General features: G+C 39.5%; 1 protein-coding gene across 50 annotated transcripts in view; it reads left to right on the plus strand.

The window, feature by feature from the left end:
- The first annotated feature begins 8,474 nt into the window (after positions 1 to 8,474).
- Positions 8,475 to 24,371, plus strand: part of LOC136421559 (keratin, type II cytoskeletal 7-like) — a 40,698-nt gene continuing 24,801 nt past the window's right edge. For 13 of the 50 annotated variants that reach the window (XM_066408938.1, XM_066408943.1, XM_066408937.1 and 10 more), the window contains exons 1-2: positions 8,476 to 9,150; positions 11,683 to 11,849. In XM_066408938.1, the coding sequence (XP_066265035.1) occupies positions 8,644 to 9,150; positions 11,683 to 11,849 (674 nt within the window). In that variant the 5' untranslated portion in view covers positions 8,476 to 8,643. Of the gene's footprint in view, positions 9,151 to 11,682; positions 11,850 to 24,371 lie in introns of all 50 variants that reach the window. The other 37 variants (XM_066408961.1, XM_066408953.1, XM_066408957.1 and 34 more) reach the window with 5 other exon arrangements.

A 24,371-nucleotide genomic window follows, 5' to 3' on the forward strand; every position in this document is an offset into this window, starting at 1 on the left:
CATTTGTGTATGTCATTGCTGTAGTGAATATATGGATATGAATTTGGTACAGATACATACTTTACAACCAATACATTTGAAGCAAAAGTTCTGATTAAAATATCTTTGAACTTAACATGAAATGGAACAGTTAAGGTGCCAGAGTTCTCAAAATAAAACTACATGGACAAAACTTCTATCAATAAGCTATGTATACCGACACAAATATTTGTAACATAAAAGTGGCTCTGCTCATTTTAATCGTATCATTCAGACAAACGGCAAGATCACGTGATGATCTCGTGATAACCACATGATAATCGCGCGATTTCACGTGATGATCACGTGATGACTTCTGGCCGTATGATATGTACAGTTTTCTCTTCGTACCATGGCATCCACATTTCAGAGTCTTTCGAATCGTCTAGACAAAGGCCTCGTTATCTTAACTCCTTCTGCCCCAGATGATCATCTTAGAAAGTACATTACTTGAGCACAATTTGAGTGTTATCATTAAGAAGTGCATTCAAGTAGAAGAAGAAGAAACGTTTACTTCGTTATATGAAACATGGAGGGTTCATTTGTTGGCATCTATGTGAAACAAAAGCCTTCGGTATGTATCTGTATCTATATAGCCGGTATAACCGCCATTAGCGTAACACACCAGCTTACGAAATTACATAACTTGAGCACAATTTGAGTGTTATCAAATGAAACACTTTTGAGTGTGTTATGTGATTCATGGAGACGTATTTTTTTGGCGCCTACGTTAAACAAAAGCTTTTGGTCATTTTGGGAATTACATTACTTTTAAATTAGCACAATTTGAGTGTTATCATTATGAAACACCTTTGAGTGAAGAAGACAAGTTTATTCTGTCATATGACTCCATGAAGACGTATTTTGTTGGCGTCTTTGTGAAACAAAAGCCTGTAGTCATCTTGTCTACAGTATTTTAATGACGCAACCACTTTTTGACCCAAATGCTCATCTCAGAAATTACATCACTTACGCACAATTTGAGTGTCATCATTAAGATGGACTTTAGAGCGGATAAAGAAGCTATAATATGACCCATGAACAGCCCTTTTGTTGGTTTTCACGGGAAACAAAAGGATGCGGTCATTTTGTCTCACTTCTTAAGACACTGATCTGTCTGACCTACATTTTCATCTAAAAGATTACATTATTTCAGCACAATTTGAGTGTCATCATTTAGAAGTAGAAAAAGGAGCGTTTATATTAAGTCCGTCAGATACTGCATAACAAGTCCCTTCGTCTAGGTGAAACAGCAGCATGTGGTCATTTTGTCTACATTCTTAAGACATTGCCCTAATGACGCAAGCTCTTTTTGACCCAAATCTTAGAAATTACATTACTTGAGCATAATTTGAGCGTCATCATTAAGAAGGACTTTCGAGCGGAAAAAGAAGGTATGATATAACCCATGAAAAGCCCCATTGTTGGCGTCTATTGCAAACAAAAGATTGTGGTCATTTTGTCTAACACTTATCTGTCTTTCAGACGCAAATGCTCATCACAAAAAGTATATTACTCCAGCACAATTTAAGTGGCATTATATAGAGTAAAAAAGAGATGCGTTTTGTCTGTCAGATTATACATGTACATTTTGTAAAGTTATTTTGTTGTCGTTTATGTGAGATAAAAGCCTGTGGTTATTATTAGTCTCTACCAGTTTAACTACGTCAGGGTTTCATTTGCAGGCTCCCTAAACGGGCAAAATGTGATCTTCACTGTGGACTGACTCTACTGGCTAATTATTTCTTTTTCTGCTGAATTCTACGATTCATACGCCCGTAAGAGGGCCTGGTGGAGGCTAGGTTATTATATCTATCTTCTCAGTTCACTGGTCTGTCTTTTTACCAAAATGCGCATCTCGAAAATAACACTACGTCAGCACAATTTGAGTGTCATCATTTAGAAATAGAAACAAAACATTTAGTCCGTCAGAGTAAACATGAAAAGTCATTTTTTGGCGTCTACGAGAAAAACAAATTGGCCTACATTTCCTGACACTGACTTGCCTTTTTTATCCAAATGCTCATCTCAAAAATTACATTACGTGAGCACAATTTGAGTGTTACCATTTAGAAACAAAAAAGGGTTTAGTACGTCAAATTATAAATAAAAAGTCAATTTCCTGACGTCTATGTAAAACAAAAGCCTGTGGTCATTTTTAATCTCCAAGCAGATCTATAGGTTGCATAAAGACCGTATCAAACTGGCAGAGGAAGTACGTTTCGCAACCCTTGGATTGCATTACAACCTCCTTCTTCCAGTTGGATACGGTCTTTGCAATCCATTGGGTCTGGTTGGAGACTAGTCATTTTGTCTACCCTCCCAAGACAGTACCCTAATTACTCAAAACGGCTTTGATAAATATATCTACGTTCATCTTCTCAGAAGCCACAGGTGCGAACAATTATCACCTGTCGGGATTTCTTCTTAAGACGGTCACTTTTTTTGCATTCTTTCAATGACCCGTAATGACCTTACGACCAAGGATCCATTGTTAGGGGTTATTGACCTCACTGCCCATGTAGTCCCTATTATTTTCACAGGTGTGTAATTGTCACCTGTCTAGATATCCTTAAGGTTAAAATGTCCCTTTGAAACCTTTCACTGACCCGTGATGACCATCTTTTTGATTGAGCAAACTGTTCTTAAATTCTCTCCAAGCCTCTTTTCTTCCCATGCAATGACCTTCATTCATCATGCGTCTTTGACAGGAAGGTCAGATTATAAGATCGTTATCTTGGGAAGTTATTTGTAAAGATTGTTTAAAGATCCTACATCTAGGACAACTGTCCCCTTGGGGTTAATTACCAGGTGATACAATGGGTCGCTTCATTGCTAATGAGAGATTCGGACGGTTTCGACTCGCTGAATAAATTTGCCCTGTGGTCACAGAGGAATATTCCGAATTTAGGTTAAGTCCCTGTCACACATAGCCGACCATGGTCTCCCGACCTTCTCCATACTATGGTTGGGAGCTAGTCGTGAACAAGGTCGTGAGTGGTTGGGAGTTGGCCTGCGAGGTTGCCTGCTGGTCTTTAAAAGTAGTCTGCAACACATGACTATGAATCTCAATAAAGCAAACTCTGGAAAGTCATATTATTCGTAAATGCCATCAATAAAGTGAACTAGAGCTAGAATAGGATAGATTCCAGGCTATTCCCAACCCCGCGCCGACCGTCCTTGGGAAGTGGTCGAGGGAAAAGTCGTAGGAAGGTCATCAATGTGTGGCAGGGGCTTAATTAAGACGTAATGTATCTAATAAACTTTAAAGAACATCAGAACCTACTATAAAAAGAAGCATTTAGAGCAGTTTTAACACCACCTCGGTGGTTGGTCTAAATTACAAGGGGCGTTTCGGACACCAGCTGGCTTTTCCATTGACCACATGTATGATCTAACAAAGTGAATAAATTTTTTTTGGTCAAAAATAATATGTATACGTGCAAACTATACATTGATTTCCATAACTCTTGCGCATATTCACGCTTATGGTATTCCTGTAGTCTTTATGCAACCCCCCCCCCCCATGGATTTTCTTTGTTATAACCAATTTCTTAAAACCCCATGCTGTCCAATTGATGAACCTTCTTGGAAGTCTTCAATGTGAATATGATTACACCTCGGTCCAGGTCGTCATAAAAGGTAAAGAAAACCCCTTTGGACTATTTCAATCTATCATTGACCCTTAATGACACCGTGGCCATCTTGCTCATCAAGCATAATATTGCGTACCTCTTTGATTACTATCTCCCTTACTGCAGCTAATCATTTTGCACATTAAGCTGCAAATCGTTAAAGGCGAGGCGATGTTTTTGTTGGCCCTAACATTTAAGAAGGGTTTAAAGATTGTTTGAAAGTTCTTCAAATGACTCTTGTAGCCTTAAGACTAACTGCCCAGGGTTATTATCTATCACTTTGAGGGATTCGGACGGATTACGGCACACAAAGGCCTTTTGTTCCGTGGGAATTGATTGATACTTAAAAAGGTGTTGCAATCGCTGGACCAGTAAATGCTTTTGTTTCATTGTCCTGTTCTAAATGACTGTTAACATTCAATGAACACTGTAAGATTGACCGTCAGGAAAAAAAATATTTGCAACCTATAAATATATTTTTGAGACAGCCCATCTTCTTGAATTCCTTTCATAAGATTTGAATCACACAATGTTACGACGTTTTGGAAACCCTTGACATTATTTGTTATTTTCCCCGTCTTTAGACAACCTTATCACTGAATGGAAGAATTCATAATGTTTTGTCAGAGCATCAAGGCATACTGAGATGCATACGTACATTGCTAAAACACACTTAAATAAATTCTTTGCATGGTAGAAAACATGAAAGAATCACTATTTAATGATGTAGTCTTGTCTTTCTTTTTCTTGCGAATCCCTCTTTCATCTGTCTTAAAGACCTTATTTTGGTCCCATGTCTAGATCTACTAAGCTTATAAGAAATGCGTTCCAAACGTCGCCATGGATGATGTTTTATCGTTTGCTGTCAAGCATGCATCGTCAAACTTTTAATCATCACGTCCCTTTCTTTACGCACATTTCTTAAACAATAGAGCGTCTTCTCGGAAGGCTCCGACTGTTACACCTGTACATCATACCACCTGTCAATCAAAGTAGTCTTAATACCAAATATGGCAATCCGCAAAAGCGTCCTTTTCTTTAAACCTTCAATTATATTATCTTTGACCCAAGCACACGCTGTATATTTGGATCCACATTTCAATATCTCTATTTTGTACTGTGTTCAATAGTTTTTGCCAAACATTGTACCGAGTACAATGGTTATGCAATAAAGTTTTTCTTCTATTGTATTAATGACGAAAATGTCATAAAATAGTCTGTCATATCTTTTAGCTACGCTGTAAACTTTCTGGTCACGAGAGAGAAAAAAATTAAGTTTTCATTCACGAAGTTTAACCGATGAAGGGGGCGTGGCTATAGGTGGGCGTGGTGAGAAAAGATGAAAATAACACATGATATTTAGTCCAAAATATGATACAGATTTCGCTACAACAAAATTCCGCTTTGAAGGATTTGAGGGGGTTATTCTATTCTGCCTACAGATATTTTGTTACGTGTCGGCCTTTTGAAGTCGAAAGATGAGACCAAAACTTGCCCGAAGGCTTGCGGTAGAATGACGGCGCCAGAGGGAAGGATTTTTAAAGAATTCGGACTTTCACTAATTTCACCACAAGTCGTTTGTTGACCTACTTCTTGTGAGACATCTATCGTAAAAAGAACGTATAGACCAAAGGGAGGTTAGGCATGCAGGTGATAGATAACATACGCACGGTAAATGTTACTCAAGCACCTGTGGATAGATTTTGTAACCGTTCAGACATTTCAGACAGTAGTATCCGCTGCAATTTCGTCAGTGACTTGTGACAGAGTTCTGGTTCACCAGGTTTGAGGCACACAAAAAAATATCATCGTCTTCATTTTATTTGCATATCTATCTATAGTTTTTGCTTAAGACCAGATATCTCGTCCAGTCACTGACGAAAGGTAGTGGATGTTATGCTTCGGTCCCATTACCGGGCAGCTTGTGAGAACGAAAAAATGATATAAAGACACTAAATGACACAAAGCGTAAAGGAATTACACCTTAACATATATCATGTATTTTCTTGATATGCATTTTTTATTTTGTCGTTTTCGCAAACAGCCCGGATTGGAAATGGGACCAAAGCATTACCTGAAACGTCTAAACAATTACAAAGTTTTCCAGTTGCTTGAGTAACTGTTACCTTGCTTGGTGTATACGGTATTCAAGCTCCATGTATTCATATACTTAACTTTATAATGTTAATAATATTCATTCAATCATTATAAGTGTATCTATATGCGTAGAAGACCATGAAAACGTCCCATACATGTGTTGTGTCAATAAATAATTTCTCATTATGATAGTTCAGTTCATGGGAAATAAAAACAATTAGTAAATAAGGTATTAATAAATCAGCACTTTGGGGAATACGTTGTACGCCATAAGGGAAGGGGAAAAGAAATATGGGGTATAGTTTTACAATAGGTAATTAGTAAAAGGGCTGAGAGAGTCTTTGACAGGTAGTTTATGCATGATGAATGTGATAGAGCGCGGTGGTCAGCGTTTTGTAGTCCGTTACTGTGGTTTACTGCACATAATTATGGTCACATAAACTTTAAGGCAGACTGAAAGGAACAATAGCGCTTACAGTTAAGTTCACTATGCAATCTATTGATAAATTCTTTCATAGCTACGTTACAGAGATCCTTATTCATCCATTCTGTCATTCAGTTATTCATCAACCCGTCCGTCCATCCATCCATCCATCCATCCATTCATCCATCCATCCAGCAAACCAACAAACCAACCAACCATTTCTCATACCCATATCTGTAGGCCTCGCAATGGCCTACAGATTTTTTCTTTCTTCTCTGAAATGGGCTTCCTTGGTTGCTTTAATTACATTCAAACAATGTAGCTTTTATTGCAAGGGTTATTATATTTGATTTATGTGAGCGTTTGGTTTCACGACCGTTTAAGGACCTTGTTATCTTTTACGGTAGACAATTACGGGAGTATTTAGGCACATTTCAATGTTTGAATATCTCTTACAACTGCTCTCTAATAAACTGCGCTATTGAGCGGGAAATGGTACTAAACTCTACTCTCACTGGTCATTCTATAATTAGTCTATTCATTAACTTTCTAACTCTATCTGCTTGTTTCTTTACCAGTTGAGTTTTACTTGAAGCATTTGGTCGCATTTTCTTTAGTGCAATCATTCTCGCTAAGATTAGATATTTTTGAAGACGTTTTCTTCGTTTCTGTATCTCTGTTTTCATATTTGGTGCTAGGACATTTCAAGGTGGGGGATTATTCGCAAGTAATCATTAAAGACCTTGAAAAAGTCACAAGAAAGAAAGAATCTCATGATAAATGAAGATGAATGGGTCGGAAGAGTTAGATTTAGAAGCAAATGACATTATCAAAAGAGAACGAAGAAAATAAATGAATAGTGAAGTATGAATGCGCAGATAATTAGAAACAAAGGACGGACGGAATGAAGAAGAGAAGGAATGAAGCGAGGAATGGATGAATGAATGAATGAACAAACAAATTATTGAATGATAAGCTAGGTACCATTTGCCCCTTTACTCCGAAGAGTTACTAAGTTGCTGAATACCCTTAACGATACATTTAGCACCATATTTTAATAGTCGTCAGACAACCAATCTTTTATCCAAAAAGTAGTTTAGCGTGGCTGACAAGACAGTAATGGGACATGGCTAAAAGGAAACCGGTCAATGGTCTCTTTGTTGCTAAACGGGTCCATGTCACACATAAGTTTTTTCAGAGTGTCACGCTTGAGGCTACAGTTATACAAAAAAAGAAGACACAATTGCAAGAGATTCAAAATAGCACACAAAAACGTTTCAACCCAATAATAGACTGAAAGTGATGTTCGTGTAGCTGAGGTCTTGGAGCTTTGTCCTACGGCAACTTGTGTCATGTGGACACTGGAAGAATACGACCTTTATGTACTATTTGTCCTTGCTTGAAGGAAAACACAAAAGGTCAACAAGATGGAGGACAACCTGACGGCAACGAAACGTAAATTACATTTGTAGAGCCTTTTGGTTCTGTTGCTGCTACTTTTAGATAAAACTGGGCTTTTGATCACCTTAGAAGAGGTGAAGATAAGAATAATTATTGAACTTAATTTATGAATTTGAATTGAAATATCGAATTTCATTGTTTGAGAAAAATGTCGCTTGTATTGTTCATCTCATCAAAAGTGGGCGTTACCCACCCATCATATTTTTTACAAATGATAAGCCCTGCCAATACTTATAAACTGTAAGAGAGTCAATATTACAAATGTACATATCTGAAAAAGTCTTTAAAACAATCATAACATATCTGCACATCTCTTGATTTGAACAGAATTATCCCCTTAAGAATCTGTTAAGCAGTCATTGGGAAAAATTAGGAGTGCAATTGTTTTGAAGTGATTAAATTGTTCTTATGATTAGTCTTTGTAACATACAATGTACACTGTATGTACAAGTGTCCCCGATATTGCGTGCGCCCAAATCTCTTAGTTTCATCCTTTGACCCAGATATAAAGATAGGATAGAATCGTTGGTATTGTCGTGTCGTGCTGATTTATAGAACTATCGCTATTGTTTTTGTCGTTAGGAGACAGCACGACAATCGTACGACTAGTCCTAAGATCGTCTTGCTTTGCGTTCTCAAGGAAGGTGGAAGAGTCGTAGTGGTGTCGTGTTTATTTGTAGAGATGTCTGTGTCATGGGTGTATTAGAATGGCTTCGGGACGGATCACGGTGTTTACGGGTCAACGAACAATGGAGTGATGCAGCTCGGTCCCCCTCGGGGTCTGCCAGGCAACCAACCAGAACAGGCCTTACAAACAGACCTGTTCCAGTCGTCGTAGTCGGCCCGTGAATTTAAATACCTGACGCGCAGGCTGTTTCTCCCGCCGGGTAAACCTGTTTTCTTACCTTGCGTTCTGACAGGTCGTTGGAAGCACCGAGTCCCCCCTTCGTGCTGACAGACTTTTGAAAGTGTACTTTCACAAGAGAACACCTTCCTCTGTCCCCCGATATGTCTACCTTTCTCCTCCACCAGCCCTATAAGGGTATGAAGGCGTCTGCCTCTTCCTCTAGCTCCTCTGGGGGAGGTTTTGGTGGCGGCCGAAGCGGCGGAAGTTCGTTCGGGGGTGGCGCTTCGTTCGGCGGCGGCGGCGGTGGAGGCTTCGGCGGCGGAGCAATGATGTCAGCTGGCGGCGGTGGCTTCGGCGGCGGTGGTGGAGGTTTCGGCGGCGGAGGCGGTGGCTTCGCCTCGACGACCCAAAGGAGAGGCGGCGGCGGCGGCGGGGGCTTTGGTGGCCGAGGAGGCGACGGGCTGGCCCGGTCCCGCGCAGGCTACGTCTACGGCGGAGGGATGAGCGTAGACGAGATGGAGGTCTCTCTCGGAGAATTGAGCCGTACTGGAGAGATCCGGGCCGGGGAGAAGAAAGAGCTCATGCAGCTCAACACCCGCCTGGCCAGCTTCCTCAGCAAGGTTCGGATGCTGGAAGAGCAGAACAGGATGCTACAGGGTCAAGTGGAAGTAAGTGTGTCTCTCACAGCAAATCTCGCATCCCGACTCTTCGGTGCAGGGTTCTAGTCCCGTCGATACACAAATACCATAACAAACGTGACTCTACAATAAATTACAACTCCAAAGACACAGTCTTGTAGCACATGAACTCAAGGCTATAGCTGTTGATCTGTAAACTTAAAAATTCGTCGAGAAATATGTTCAGATCTTCGACGTAGAACAGTCGCCAAAGTAAACATGGTAGCGGATTCGTAGAAGGTGTGAGGTACAAATAGTTTACCCCATGATTACAGCGTTTAACTCTTTACACAAAGCACCTGTTTGGCAGAAAGAGAGAGAGTGGTAGCTTTGATTTAAGGAGGGTAGAGTTTATTTAAGGTTTGACCCCGATTCTTCAAACGTCTTGTTGGCTCTCCACGCTCTACTTACAAGTTCAAGCACCCACTACGCGGTGTCGTCCCAAAATTTAGGACGAAGCAATAGTTACCTAGCAGTGGAAAGAATTAATGAAGAACGCAGTACATACACGCACTGGGTAATATCTAGTGTGAAATATTATAGACAAGCAAGGAGAAAGTGTAGGTATACTGCAAATTTCTATGAAGTTGTAGCTCATATTTCTTGGTGATTATTCTTCGTCGCGTACTGCAAATTTAGGCTATAGGACGAAGAAACAATCACATATCAGTGCATACATATATGGAAGGATATTTAGCTTGAAATTGTACAAAAGAATACAGGTATAAAGTACAAGTGTAAGACAAAAGTTGCAGTATATAATAATGTTTGATTCTCTTTCGTCGCAATAAGTACTAAACAAAAAACGGGTCCAAATTTAGGACGAAGAAACAGTTAGTTATACGTAACATTTGACGCAAATTCAAGACACGTATTCAGCGTAAACTATAACAAAACGATTGTTTGGAAGGCCTGGTTGTTGGCTAAACGTATGGAATTGCTGTGAAATTATGCTAAAATAGTAGATTTGATTTTTATTCGACACGAGCGCTACCAGACCGAAAACGCGCCCCGCCCCTTTTTTCACTGACAGCAAGAATATCTTCATAGTACGGTTAATTACTCACTAATACTTTCACTTGTCTAGCTCCTACCGTATTCAATATTTGAGAAATGGCAATAACAACACACACACATACATGATTTAAACAAGATGGTGGCAACGGTGTCTGTTTAGATCAACCAATATGATTGGGTAAAACCTCTCTCTATCGAGTAACAAAAGGGTTGCAATCCCCCAAGATATACTAGTAACCATCCGACCGCATTGGAATGAACATTTTTTTTGGTAGATACGTGACTTGGATTGCTGCAGAAAGCTATTTGAATGGTAGTTTTATATTTATGGCTTGTACAGCCAAACTTAGACAATTTTTCGTGTTTTGTTGCATGCGAAATTCGCCTTCGTGTTGTTACGCAAATTATTCCTACTTATCAGGATTATTAAACAGTTTTTATAACATAACCAAGCCTTATACCATATCGAAATTGATACCATCAAAGTAACAGATTATCTTGAGTTACAAAATAAAACAAAGTTTGAAGATAAGATCTTTTAATTTGTGGCTAACTTATCACTTCTACCATCTCAAAGCCCCATGATGTTTATTTTGTAACAGAGCGCGGAACATGTAAACGGCTACGCCTAATTTAACACTGAAGAGGGGTCTCAGGGGACTTAAAGAAAGTGAAAGTTTACACCTTAACACCTGCTTATACCTATCTGTGTTAAAACCACTTTCTACACAAATCTTCTTTGGTGGCCTGTGTTGATTCGCTATATTTTATAAAGTGCATGTAGATCTTCTTTAATTTGAGCAACATTTTAGATACAGTTTTAGATATGACGTGTACATTGCGATTGTTAAATGGAGTATATTTTTAGTCCCGTTTTTGTACACCTGTATTTAGATTCTATAAGACATCCTTGTTTATGTCATTTCATTATAAATTGGTTGGTTGAGATCGGTAAAATTATGAATTTATGAACGTTAGACATTGCCAACTGTTATCAAAATTATCCCCCTCATTGATATGAGAGCTTTATGATTCTTGATAATCTTGAAATATATCATCCTAATGATTACTAGTTATTGATTATATTGTCGCCATTGTTTTTCGTACAGCAGCAAACATTACTCAAACGTGTATTCTGCGACTGCGTGTGTGTAGGGGGGGGCAGTAATGTTAAAAAGTATTTTTCAACGGGAAGTTGCCCATTCTTTTTAGATTTTGAATTTGCATTTGGACAGAGACAAAGACAATGTGACAATTTACTCAAGTTTTATAACGTATTATAACTTATTTTAACAGTACAACATGCAGTAATCTTCATGATATAAAGGTAGTCCCATAGCCTTTTCGAGGCCCTGGGTTGTTGCTGTGAGCAAAATTGGTGCACGCTAATGTCGTAGAGGTTTAATACAGCAGGCACAAACAGTTAAATGATGATTTCAATGTCGTTGTCTCCAGATTCAGCAGGTTATATGATGATTTTGATAATTTTTTCTTTAATATTTCCAGTCGTCTGCCGGCGGTGGTGGAGGCGGCATAGTGTCCGAGCTGCCGGACATGTGGGAGCGAGAGATGCAGGCACTCCGGCAGCAACTGGAGGCACTGACCACCGAGAAGGCACGGCTGGACATCCAGGTGGACAACTACGAGGGCGAGATCAACCAGCTCAACAACAGGTCAGTACAGTTATTAATTTTCTTTCAGCTACTTTAATCTAAGAATGTTTATGATTCTATGTGTTTTGTACACTGGGTCCCGTTTAAGAACAACTCAACAGAGTAAAATGGGGTTACCCTACTGCTTAAAATTTCAATAAACAGATGAATGAATAAATCAAATGACCTCAGCATGAAGGTTCTATAACGTCCTCAAAAATTGTCGAGATAGATTTCTTCTATAACTTGCTTAAGTGAACGCTAGTCATTGAAATTTAGTCAACGGCTAAGATAGGCTACAAATTGAATTCAGATTATCAAAATATGCTTGTTGCATACCAAGTGTCAAGCTGCCCAGAGCTACAGCATTGCATTGGCTCAAAGTTCAAGGTAGAACTCTGTAGAAGTCATTATCCCGTATGACTTTGGACTGTGTAAAGAAATTTGTCAATCCACCAATGTCTTAGAAATTAGATAGGAGCATAGAATTCATTCATTCCAAGACAAAGACTAGAGGTTGTTCAATCGCATGAATTTGCATGAATCAAAACTCGCTAGCTGTTGTTGTAAGTTAACGTTTAGAATCAACAGCTCAGTAATTTTGTTTCCTACAAACTTGGCAGTTAGAAACAGTCATTTGCATACGAGAAAAACAAAAGTGTCATTTTGGCTGTTGTACATGTACATGACATGCAGACTGATTCATTGTCAAAGGTCATTTGTTGAAGGTCATTTGAGGCAGCCAAGAGGTCAAATTCTCCGATATGTATTGTTTTCTAGTTTTTCTTTAATTCACAGTTGATCATACAGATTGAAATATCATTGCCTCCACTATACATGAGATAATGGTACATGTATTGTTGTGATAGTTTGTAGAGAGAGATATAATGCAAGTTTATATTGTGTACGAAAAACATAATTTTGTTTCAAGATTTGTGTTAAACGTCTAGGTATTTGGAAAATTGTAGACTCCTTTTTGATATTAGTAAGGTAGAATCGTGCTCAATGAACAAAATCATATTTTTACCTTAAAAACTATATGATAATATATTACACTGAAATGCTATGTTTAAACATATAGACATTGTGTGCATGGAGTTACTTTCCATGTTGTATATGTATTACATGAGATGCATCACACTTCACTGCTGAATTAGATGTCTACAAGATGTCTCTACAAATGTTGACATGGTTTTGCTGACGTTGTCTTTACAAATGTTGACTAGACTGTAGCGGCGGGTCAAAAGGGGGCGTGGCACGCTTGTGGCGTATCCTTCTGTTGAGTGTACCAATCCAGAGCAAATGCAGCCGCAGAATGCCTACGCGTAGCTTGTTTCCTCCACCAAAAGAACATAATTCCAACCGTTCTCCAGCTGAGTATCGCTTGAAATTTACAACGACGTCCATGAATATGTGTGTCTTTTTGGAGAGCTGACCCAGAAAAAAGGACCATGCTCTTGAATACTAATGTGACCTATATGCCCTATGTCATTCGGCACATTGTTCTGAACAAGTCTGTTACCTTGGATAAAGACGATATGGTCTTAGTAATGCTCCTACGAAGAAGGGATGTCCTTGCAGTTAGACGTAGTGTTATTAGCTTTTGTTCTACTTGTAATCTATTTAGTACTGTCTGCTTACTGTGGGCGTGTCATAAAAGACAAAAGCGATACGGCTATCTATAGCTACAAAATGGTTCATAGATCCATCGACACTTCTGCCATTGTCTTGTCGTCTTACAGCAAAGCTCAGAAGAAAGAACTGTAATTGTAGGAAACATTGGAGGAATCTTTGCTGCTAGCTATTCCGCTTGGTTGATTCGCATATCGCATCTGTATGTTTATGAGGTCCTAGTTGTGTTTGCTATTGTACTATTGCGCAACCGATAAGTCATAATTTTGTGATATGATGATAGGATTATAATCACCTGCCATTGAATGAGGTACTGGTCATTGAAGATGCATTAGATCTGTACAACAAAATTAGGGTGTTCAGAAATACAGTCACGCTTCTGCTTGACTGCACACCAACCCACATTCCTTAGCAATCAACCTCGCGCCATCTTTAAACATCCGAAGTTGTCCGACGAGACTACTCTCTTTAAATCCAAGATGGCGGATCTTTAGAAATTTTGTTGGGGCGTTTATCCTCAAAACCCCAACATTGTTGCATCATGTTGTCACGGTTGCTGGCAAATTTTAATCCAATATCTTGCTTTAGTAAGCAGAAAGATTTTTATCATTGCAAACATTCTTTTAATAGTGTGAAATTTCTGTTATGCGTTTTAGTCTTCTGTGCTATGCTCGCGATTTACTAACAAATGAAATGAGCTCCAAATTGATACATCGAAAGTCAAAGCCAATACCTGAAAGATTATCCTTTTATAGAGTCCTCCCTTTTCACGATTTTTGTTCTGTGTATATCTAGTCAGTATAATTTTCTTATCATATCTTTATGATACATAACACTTTCATTCGTTTATGCAAGACGGTCCGATTGGTTCTGGCTATTGTCAACTGATAGTGAAAATTATTCGTGTACTTGTGATGCCTTTAAGTGTTATAATTTTGTCAGAATCTACTGTAACAGTCAAAAACAACAACACATATCTGCACTACCCCCTGTAGCCCTCGAATTTCACAGTTAAACGCTTCTTTAGAATTCCTGGCGTTCTGCTCTTTGCAGACAGGCCGGGTCAACCCAGGCGTGTCCGCGCATGCCGCCCAGCGCCTGACCGGATCAACCACTTACAGCGCGCCTATCACAACACACAGCGTGGCGTCTTTAATACGGGTTATCAATCAGACATTTAAAGCTAGGGGGTCCTCCACTTGTCACATCTTCTTGAACCCGTGATAGGAGCCTGTATAAGACATTGGGATCTGACCCGGTGATTCTACCGGTAGAGATCGGTAGAGATGTACTGGTAGAGATGTGCTGGTAGAGATGTGCTGGTAGATATGTGCTGGTAGAGATGTGCTGATAGAGATGTGCTGGTAGAGATGTGCTGGTAGAGATGTGCTGGTAGAGATGTGCTGGTAGAGATGTGCTGGTAGAGATGTGCTGGTAGAGATGTGCTGGTAGAGATGTGCTGGTAGAGATGTGCCGGTAGAGATGTGCCGGTAGAGATGTGGTGGTAGGGATGTGCTGGTAGAGATGTGCTGGTAGAGATGTCCTGGTAGAGATGTCCTGGTAGAGATGTGCTGGTAGAGATGTGCTGGTAGAGATGTGCTGGTAGAGATGTGCTGGTAGAGATGTGCTGGTAGAGATGTGCTGGTAGAGATGTGCTGGTAGAGATGTGCTGGTAGAGATGTGGTGGTAGGGATGTGCTGGTAGAATCCGGTTATCAATGAGACTGTCAAAGTCGGGGGTCTTCTTGAACCTGTATAGTTTAAAATTGTTGCCGGATATTCGTCCTTTGAATTTACTGCTGTAAAAAGTACTGTAGCCAAGGTTTTCTTGAGTATGAAAGAGCACATTTCTTCAATGACTGACTGACTGACTGACTGACTGACTGACTGACTGACTGACTGAATCAAGAAAGAAAGAAAGAAAGAAAGATTCAACTTCTCGCTTCTTAAGTCATTTGTAAATGTACATTGTATAAACACGTAATCTCTTCATACTGTCAAGTCAAACGTCTCTTACTCGATGTTAGCAAAATGTACAAGTTTGTTTAAATACTTCTATATCTTGCTTCAATAATTCAGACGTGCGTTTTTAAAATGTGTGCTTATTTTGAAACGTTTACCCAAGTCAAAACATCAAACGGCCTTTGCAATAACATATTTTGACAGCTTAACACATGCCGGTGGATCAGGAATCCGTTAGTAATGGGGGCAGGCAGTTCGGATTGACTCTTGTAAAAGTATTTAGCATTCTTTAACGAGGAGAGGCATCTTATTAGGATACCAACACACAATCAAGGTATCAGAGTCAATCATTATTCATGTAATGACATAAAACTATGACGTCCTTACACCTTGGATGAGTAACCAATAGCCACAACACATTACAAATGTCATTAAAGAATAACATTCCTAATTGAGAATGGACGTCCCATTAGAAGCCAAACACACCCATGAACCATCATTGTCAATTGCAAATCCTTCTCGAATTAATACCCTTAGTGAGTGTCCTATGACTCCTACATATCAACAGAGCCATCTTTTAAAAGAGGAAGCCGCAATAAATCATTTTAGCCAATTATATAGCGTTGATACCTTAAAACATCAGTGCAATTGCATCATACTTGGACCGAAGGTCCTATGATTTCAACATATTTGATAAAGGAAGACTGGTATTTCCTATTGAGGTGGCGTCTTATTAGAATTCCATGGATCCAGAACACCCAAAATTGTCTTATACTTGGGATGGGTGCCCTACAGCCAAACAGTTTATAAATACCACGTGTACGAAGAATAACATGATCCTTTCTAGAAGAGCAACATACTATCAACATACCAACCCACCTATAATTTCAATTACAGATTCAACTACAAAGGCTCCATTCCTGTAACGTAGACTGCTGATCACTGCGCCTCTTTTCTTTGGTTAGTTATCAATAGAAAACGGCTAATGTGTCAGGTTTCTGAGAATCAGCATATTATTAACATACGAAGACCCCAACCCATAATGTCAATTATGAATTCAACTGCAACGCCTCCATTCCCGTAAGCATGCATTTAGACTGATTATATGTACTTCAGAGCACTACGCTTCTTTCCTATTGTTAGTTTTTGATAGTTTAAGGCGTTAGCTCGCATAAGCCCCTGACAAGCATCCAAGACCTTCCCACGACTACCGACCTGAGTTCGGCACTAGGTTGCGAATAGTATGGAATCCATCCTATCCTCATCTGAATTAATCCAATCCCGACTTTGTTTCTTAACTTCAAAAGTTATAATCTGCTGGCGCTGACGACTTTCAAAGTCTAGTAGGCAACCTGCCGACTAACTCCCAACCACAGACGACCCTGCTCACGACTAACTCCCAACCGTGGTCGGGAGGCCATGGTCGGCTATGCGTGACAGTGTATTTAAGTATCACCTTAATCAAGAGATGCAGCTACATGTATTATCCCCCACCCTTCGAAAAATTAAAAAAAAAGAACAGTCGTCATAAAGAGAGTTCCAGAGGTTGGCAGTCTATGTTGTCGTTTTTCATTCAAGACTGGGAATCCTGTGTACACAGATGGTATCGGATTCAACATACAATGTGTAATATGATCAGGACTTGTAATGCAACACCTGGGTGTGTTTGGGAGGAGTCGGTTATGCACTATCTGGTGCGTCAAATGCCTTTTATCCATCAGCAACTCTCAAAATAACGCATCCTCTTTAACATGGGAAGAATTCCTTACAATGTTTTCCTTCTCACGCCCCCTTGCTTCATTGAATAGGGCTTGAATGTAAAACAGAATTGAGCATCCGCGTTTCGTGAGACCTAGATTAGGGAAAATATAGGTTACCGAGATTTTACCGAATAAAAGACTTACACGTTTTCGTGACACTTTGCCAAAGCCCATCCCCTTTTTTTTTGTAATTTCATGTCTGTCTATTATGAGTGCCGGCCCACCGTGAATAGTACTTGAATGCAGGATAAACAGAATTAAGCATCTTTTCTTCATTATAGCCAGATTGTGGGGGAAATACAGCTTACAGACATTCTAAAAGTCATTTGTGCAATTTCGTGGAAGTCGTCTATAAAAGAGACCATCCCCTCTTTGTAATTTCGTGTCTGTCCTTATATGAGTTCCAGCCTACCCCGTTTTTGTGCCTTAGTTAGAACAATGCCCACCCGGATATGTGTACTCCCTCTTTTGTACAGAGATAACTGTGTGTATGATATGCTGTATGGCCTTTTTCTATGGACCAAAATCTCTTCCTAAGTCTGTATATATGTGTTAGATTGCTAGCTAAACCTTCTAGTCAGATGTGATATTATGTCACGAAGGTTCTTTCTATTACCCTTCCGCTGGATTCGTTTGCTGTTGTCTCTTAAGAACAAAGAAGCAAACACATATTTTCCCACCAGTAAGTACGATATAGCCTCATTCTTGCCGAGTACGGACTTGGCACTTGTTTTGTACAATCAAAATGTTGAAGGGCACCAGTAAGCTTGATTAAACAAATTTGACCCCACTCTCATGTATATCAAAGTTGAGATCTCACTTCTTATGACTTATCATGAAGTGCATAATCAATTACTTTCATTTCCATTCACTCTTATCTTTTTTTAAAGATCATAATGAGTGTCGAAAATCTTCCTGGCTTACACGTGGTAAAGTGAACAAAGGTACCATAATTTTAAGTAATTAGGAACGAGAGATATGATCAAGAAGTCGCTATCTCTGTGGTCTATGTCTTAAGGCCTTGTAAGGACACCCAAGTGGCCGACTTTCTTCTTGAATACTCTTCTTCCCGCATGTCTTCTTTCGTCTTATTTGAACCAGAACCGAGTGTCTCTTCAGAATAAGATGTCTTTTGTATGGTTGAGGGCAAAAATATAGGGCACTTTCTGTGTGAAACTACAACAAGGTAAGATTCGATCAGGGCGTGTCTTATGTCAAGCCAAGGACTGAAAAAGCCAAGAAAAATGCTAACAATCAGAAAATCCTTCGTAATCTTCGGTAATTTCTACGGATTTAAAGAATTGTAAACCCACACAGTGTCTGTTTGATCGATGTTTTAACTTAGCCGGAAAGCTGTGATTTAACATCGCAGGAATGTCGTAAACAAAACAGTCACGTCAGTTAATAGATTCATCTTGGAAAGGGGTTTAGATATAATGGACTTTGCATTCTGATAAAATCGACTAAGCATCTTGGTATCCAGGTGTGTTTATCTTCATTTTACATGGCTCATCTTTCATTAAGGGCCCTTTTCGACTAGAGGCTGCAGCCCCACTACGACCAAAGATTTTACAGATCGCTTAACGAATTTTATAGACAAAGAAACACGATAAAATTGCGATTCAAAAGGAAACAAAATATACAGAACGCATAAAAAGATGTGTCCTTTGTCTATGGAATCTGTCAAATATTTCGTCTCTTCCTCTTGAGGAAAAGCCGGTGTAAAAGTAGCTCGGCATTCAGGCGTGCGTATCATTCCATCGTCGTAACGTTTTGCTTGACTCAATTTTCAATTACGTCACAGCAACAGCTGGCCATGTGAGGCTTGTTCTGGCTACCGTGCATTTAACGACACGGATGGCGTGTTAAAGAGAGGGGAAGACCATCGGAGGCGACACATCTAAGCCCGTCTAAGTTTGTAGTGTAAACATACGGGTGACTAGGTCGATCTTAGGTTGAGAACTAGAGCATGTCGAGCACTGGAGTGCATCTCTTCTGTACAACTAAGAATTGGTGTAGGTAGAGTGTATGGCGTTTGCTTTTCTTCTGTCATACACTACTCAAACTTTAGAATAACTAAGGTGAAGTAAATACATTCTTCAATGTTTTCCTCATTTGTAGTAAAACACGACACAAAAGAAGAATGTTTAGAAACCTATTCCATCTGAGATTATGTTTAGATTGCTTTGAAGTCTTTATCTACCGCCTTAGGTCATGCTTTTGGCATTCTTGGCAAAATATACGTTTAAGACAGTGGCATTCTTTTCTCAAGGTTTTCGAAGTGGCGGCATACTTTGTTTCAGTGTTTCCAAGATGGCGGCGCTTCACATTTTCAAGGTTAAAAAGGTTATATAGGTGACGATAAATATGGGCGTTCCCCAGAAAGACAAGCAGTACCCTCTTAAAATCTCTGCCCCATCGCCCTTTACTTCTGAATTGCTAAAAATGATAAGGAAATCTCTAGATTTTCTTCGATATTCTTGATGTGACGATAAGTCGTATCCTAAGGCTGCCGTGCAAGCGGATGATCAAGTGTGAAAAAATGCAAGGACACTTTAAATTCATCAACAACTACCGTAAATAATCAGTTTGGCTGCAGTCCTTCTTGGAACGTCTTGAAAAAAACGTCTTCAAGGAATGGTAGGACATGCTGGACGAGTGGGAAGAAGATCTTAGACTTGACGGTAGCAGAAAGTCCGAGTCGGATGAGTCTCCGGTCTTTGCGCTGTGGGGCACCGTGCGAAGCGCCTTCAGTCTGTCCAGGTAGTTCTTTAAGTGTGTTATAGGCAGAAAACTTTGCAAGGTTTGAATGATCCTGAAAATCTGTCTAATAGATAGTGATCACTCAAGGTAGTTGTATATAAAGAAACACAGTAGACTGGTGACTACTATAGATAGGGTTCTTAATGATTGTGTCTATGGGGAAAATTATCTATGGGACCATCAAATTTGGCTGCATTGGCGAGGTGGTCCTCATGTAGGGGTGATCACTTGTACAGGTTTGACTGTGTATCAATGGCCAGGTGATCCCTTTGTAGAGGTGGTTACTAGCACAGGTTTGACTCTACATGCATAATATGCAAGTTTCAGTCTATTTGAATCCTACTTGCTAAGAATCAATTCTTATTAGGTCTTTGCATAGAAAGTCAAGACAACAATTGCCCATTGTATCGATGTAATTTACTATCAAGGTCACTGACCCTGATCTAGATAAGTTGTTGTTTTGGTTATTACTTGTACAGACGATTGATATTTATGTAAAGAAACAAGCCAATCTTTGCAAAGTAAAACTGTTTTTACTATTTGGTGAACAGATTTGCTGTAGATATAGTATCAACAGCCGTTTTGTCCAAAACTAGTAGTGTTTGATGTTAACTTCTGAACACGAAAAGCAAGCTAGTGATTATCTACTTGAATTTTACCAAAATTTGCCGATGTCTTTATCAAAATGTGTTTTTGAAGAGGTTTTCTGTTTTTTTTTTTTTTTAAAGCCCTGCCCTCCCCACAGCGTCGCTCAAGCAGCGCATTTATTTAAACGCCCCCTCGGTGAACCGGTTTGTCAACATCATTTGCTGCCCTTTGACTTTTCTCAGCTTAACCTTACGCCAGTCAACCGTGTCAACCCAATTTAAACCTTCTGTGCGAAGATTTAGACAGAAATCTCAATAACTCCAGTTCGAAATTAGTAGATAAGCGCTTGATACAGCACTCCAATTGCGTTCGCTGTAGCATCTTAGTTTTTATCTTCGCTTGAAAAGTCTGCTCCCATAACTCTGTCAGTACCATAAGACCGCCACCTTAAAGAAAAGGTGAATTTAAAGAGATCTGGCGCATCATCAGTAATCTCCAACGTATTGCCACTTCCAGGTGTTCAAGACATTCTTGGAAAGGCCTCCATAACACCTTGGCGGCATTAGGATACCGTGCGGATTTATGAGAGTTGTCGTTAGTTCGGTAGTTGACATGGCTTGCCTAGCACAATTATTTCATTAGACTTGCCTTGTCTACAAAGACTGTCTCATTTAGTAAATTTATAGAGAAAACTGCTTGGAGCTTAGCTGATATATTCTTAACACCCCCATTCTACAAGGGCGGCAACCGCACGCGTGCTGCAAACTAGATTTGACAAGGCGTCCAACGAATTTCATAGATGCAACAATGAAGATTTTAGAGCTTTGTGTGTTTAGTTGTCTTTTCAGTCATACGTTTACATTTTGCATGATATTCCAGTTCTTTTAAGTCAAGGGTTACACAAATACAATGTAAGTCGCAGCGAGATCTCCGTCTAGTGGAATGGGGGCCTTAGTGGGAACGCCCACTTTGGGGGTCACATAATGACTGACTTCGTGTTCTGTTCGTCTGATCGCCCCAGAATCAAAGAATAACGAATATTTCAATGCTTTGTGTGTTTTGTTTATATTTTCAACAATATTCTAATTATGAAGGGTTACACAAATCCAATTTAGGTCGCAGCGAGGTTGAATTGCGATGGCCTTCTAGTGGAATTGGGGTCTTAGAGTGGAAACGCCCACTTCGGGGGTCACATAATGGCTGACTTCATGTTTTGCTAGTCTGCTCGCCCCAGACTGATAATTACAGGTGGTTCGGCCACATACTCTCCTTATTAACAATTCAGTGACTCTATTTGTTACCACCTATAGCACACCTGTTTTCTCTGTAGTACTATCTAGAGAAATGCACGAAGTGGGCAGGTGTATTCGCACTAGTCAGCCTCAGAGCTCAAAGTGTTCTTTGAATACAAATTCTCTCTTTTGCCTCTGAGTGTGAGTGTGTGTTGGTATGTTAAGTTTGATAGATTAAGTACAGTAAGCCTATATGCGAATAGCTCCCGTCGTTTTAGTAAATGCGAGCCGTAACATATTGTTTTACCCCTGAAAAGCCTTTTTATGCGAAAACTTATCAGTTACCATAAACCACGACTGACATAAATGCACCATTTACCCATCGGTCATTTCCGTATTGGTCCATCTAGGTATGAGGTGTAGTGTGTAGTTTTTAAACAAAGCAGGTGTATTCTTTTCTCAGTGGACCACCGTGATATTTTTACAGCACAAAATGACCTTTTGGCACTATCAGTGTACTATCTAGGAGTCAAATCTAACACCGTGAATCGAGGACATTTTTCTAATGGTCTAAACATACCACAGGGGATTCTTTGTTTTTGTTTTGGCCCACATAATTTTACAGTGTCCCCAGGTAAACATTAAAGTTAAGAAGGACGTCAAATTTGCAACTAAATGATGGCACGGGACACCTTTACTTGGGCTTAAATGATAGGCATTTGTCAGGAAAAGTGTCGAACAAATAGGGTTGACCTCGAGTAGACAAGGAGTATAACACCAAGCCTAGTTTTTTGACAGTACTGAAAATACGTCTAGTGTTTTAGTTTCTTTCGATCTCTTCCTGTCTTTACCACTTATTCTACAGTCATTCCTAACATTGAGCAAATATCAGTATCTTATATATTTCTGTATAGAAATAGAGAGAGAATGATCACAGAAGGTGTACCTGGGTCATTGCCTTCAAAAGGGAACCATTGTGACAGAATTGCTAACCTTAGCACAAAATTACATGGTAATTCACGGTAAATACCTACTATACACAATAATGGCGGCCATTTAAAATTTAAAACCCAAAGTGCATTCCACACTTTGGGGATTGCACCGCACCATAGCTGTCGAATGTTTTAGTTCCTTGGCGATGTACCTGCAGAAATCGCAGGTTTTGATTTGAGCACTGTTCTATCCCGCTACGGAACCCGGGAATCGAACCCCGGACCGTAGTGGATAAAAAATCTACCTATCTCTTAAACTGGGTGAGAAAACTTGCAAAGATGCCTATGTGCACAAGGTGTTTGCGAAAAGGTCTGTCTGGAAAGTTTCCTTACACCTTGGAGAGATCACCTGAAAGAGGGCCGCGGACTGTCTATTGTCTACAGAAAAGGTAAAATATACCAGGTGTTCCCTTTGTGTAAGGTAGGTTAATTCCCGTGTGAACGTATCCAAGCAACATAGACTGCATTTTCTGTGCCTAAACTCGACTAAATGTGGGATAGTTTTAATGATACCACGTTGCTTTCAAACGAAGCCTGTGTGCTGTTTTCATGTACGTGCAATTGGACAGATCTATGAGGTTCTTTTTTAACATGGTCACTGCTTTAGACAGACAGAACATTCTTTTGTATATACTAGTAGTCGTAGAATGATTTGTTTTAAGTTCCACCTGTCCCCCATTGAACCTCCCGGGGGACAAACAAATCTATCTTCCTGTTTCAATATTTAATCAAGGCTTGTGCCTAGGCGAGGGTGTACTCAAATCCTTTGAGAGGACTTCTACGTTTTCTCACGTTCTTTTCACCATATTGTATTACAGTCCAAAGCTTGGTCACTTTTAGTATTGGGTGGCTTTCTATTTGAAAAATCTGAGTGTCAGTGATCACATGGAGAAAAAAAGGCAATGCGCGCAAGCAGCCACCCTCCCCCATTTTACTATCAGCTATATACTTCCCTCCAGAATGCATATTTCTGGGAGTACGGAATGTCAAAATAAGACGTAAATACTACTCAATACCATTCCAGTGTTTTCGATTTAACCAATATCGCATTAACATGGTGTATATATCTTGAAAACGAAGTACATGTATCTGTATTTGTATCTTGTACGTTGGTAATTGACATTTTAAGTAACGCATTTGTAAAAAAATATATGTATATCCAGTGTATTTTCCTCAGATTAAATGGTTTAACCATAGTTTCTATCTGATTCAATAGATTTAATATTTGATATGACAGTAGTCTTCCAAAGTCACTCTAGTACAACAAGTTCTGCAACACTTCTACTACTTAATATGGAAAATAGCCACGTACAGACAACATTCGCTGCAATCCGAAGTTGTCACCATTGTAAAATGGCTTCCCAAATATCTCACCAAAAACCTGTATCTTCTGGATCAAGCCAGATATTTTCCATTAGCAACATAGTTTATTTCTTCTACGTAATATTCGTTGCAGTGTGTAAAGAGATACTTCGGTTTGTTTTCGGAAAGCGGTGAGTATTGTATAGTGGTAGAATCGTTCCTCTGTTGTTATGGCTTCAGATTTGTTGAGGTATAACAAAGGCAAGCTCATTTGCGTATGGTAAAAATCGCCTTCTGCAGACAACAATATTTG

This window comes from Branchiostoma lanceolatum, chromosome 16 (genome assembly GCF_035083965.1).
Source record: "Branchiostoma lanceolatum isolate klBraLanc5 chromosome 16, klBraLanc5.hap2, whole genome shotgun sequence".
Taxonomy (NCBI): Eukaryota; Metazoa; Chordata; class Leptocardii; order Amphioxiformes; family Branchiostomatidae; genus Branchiostoma; species Branchiostoma lanceolatum.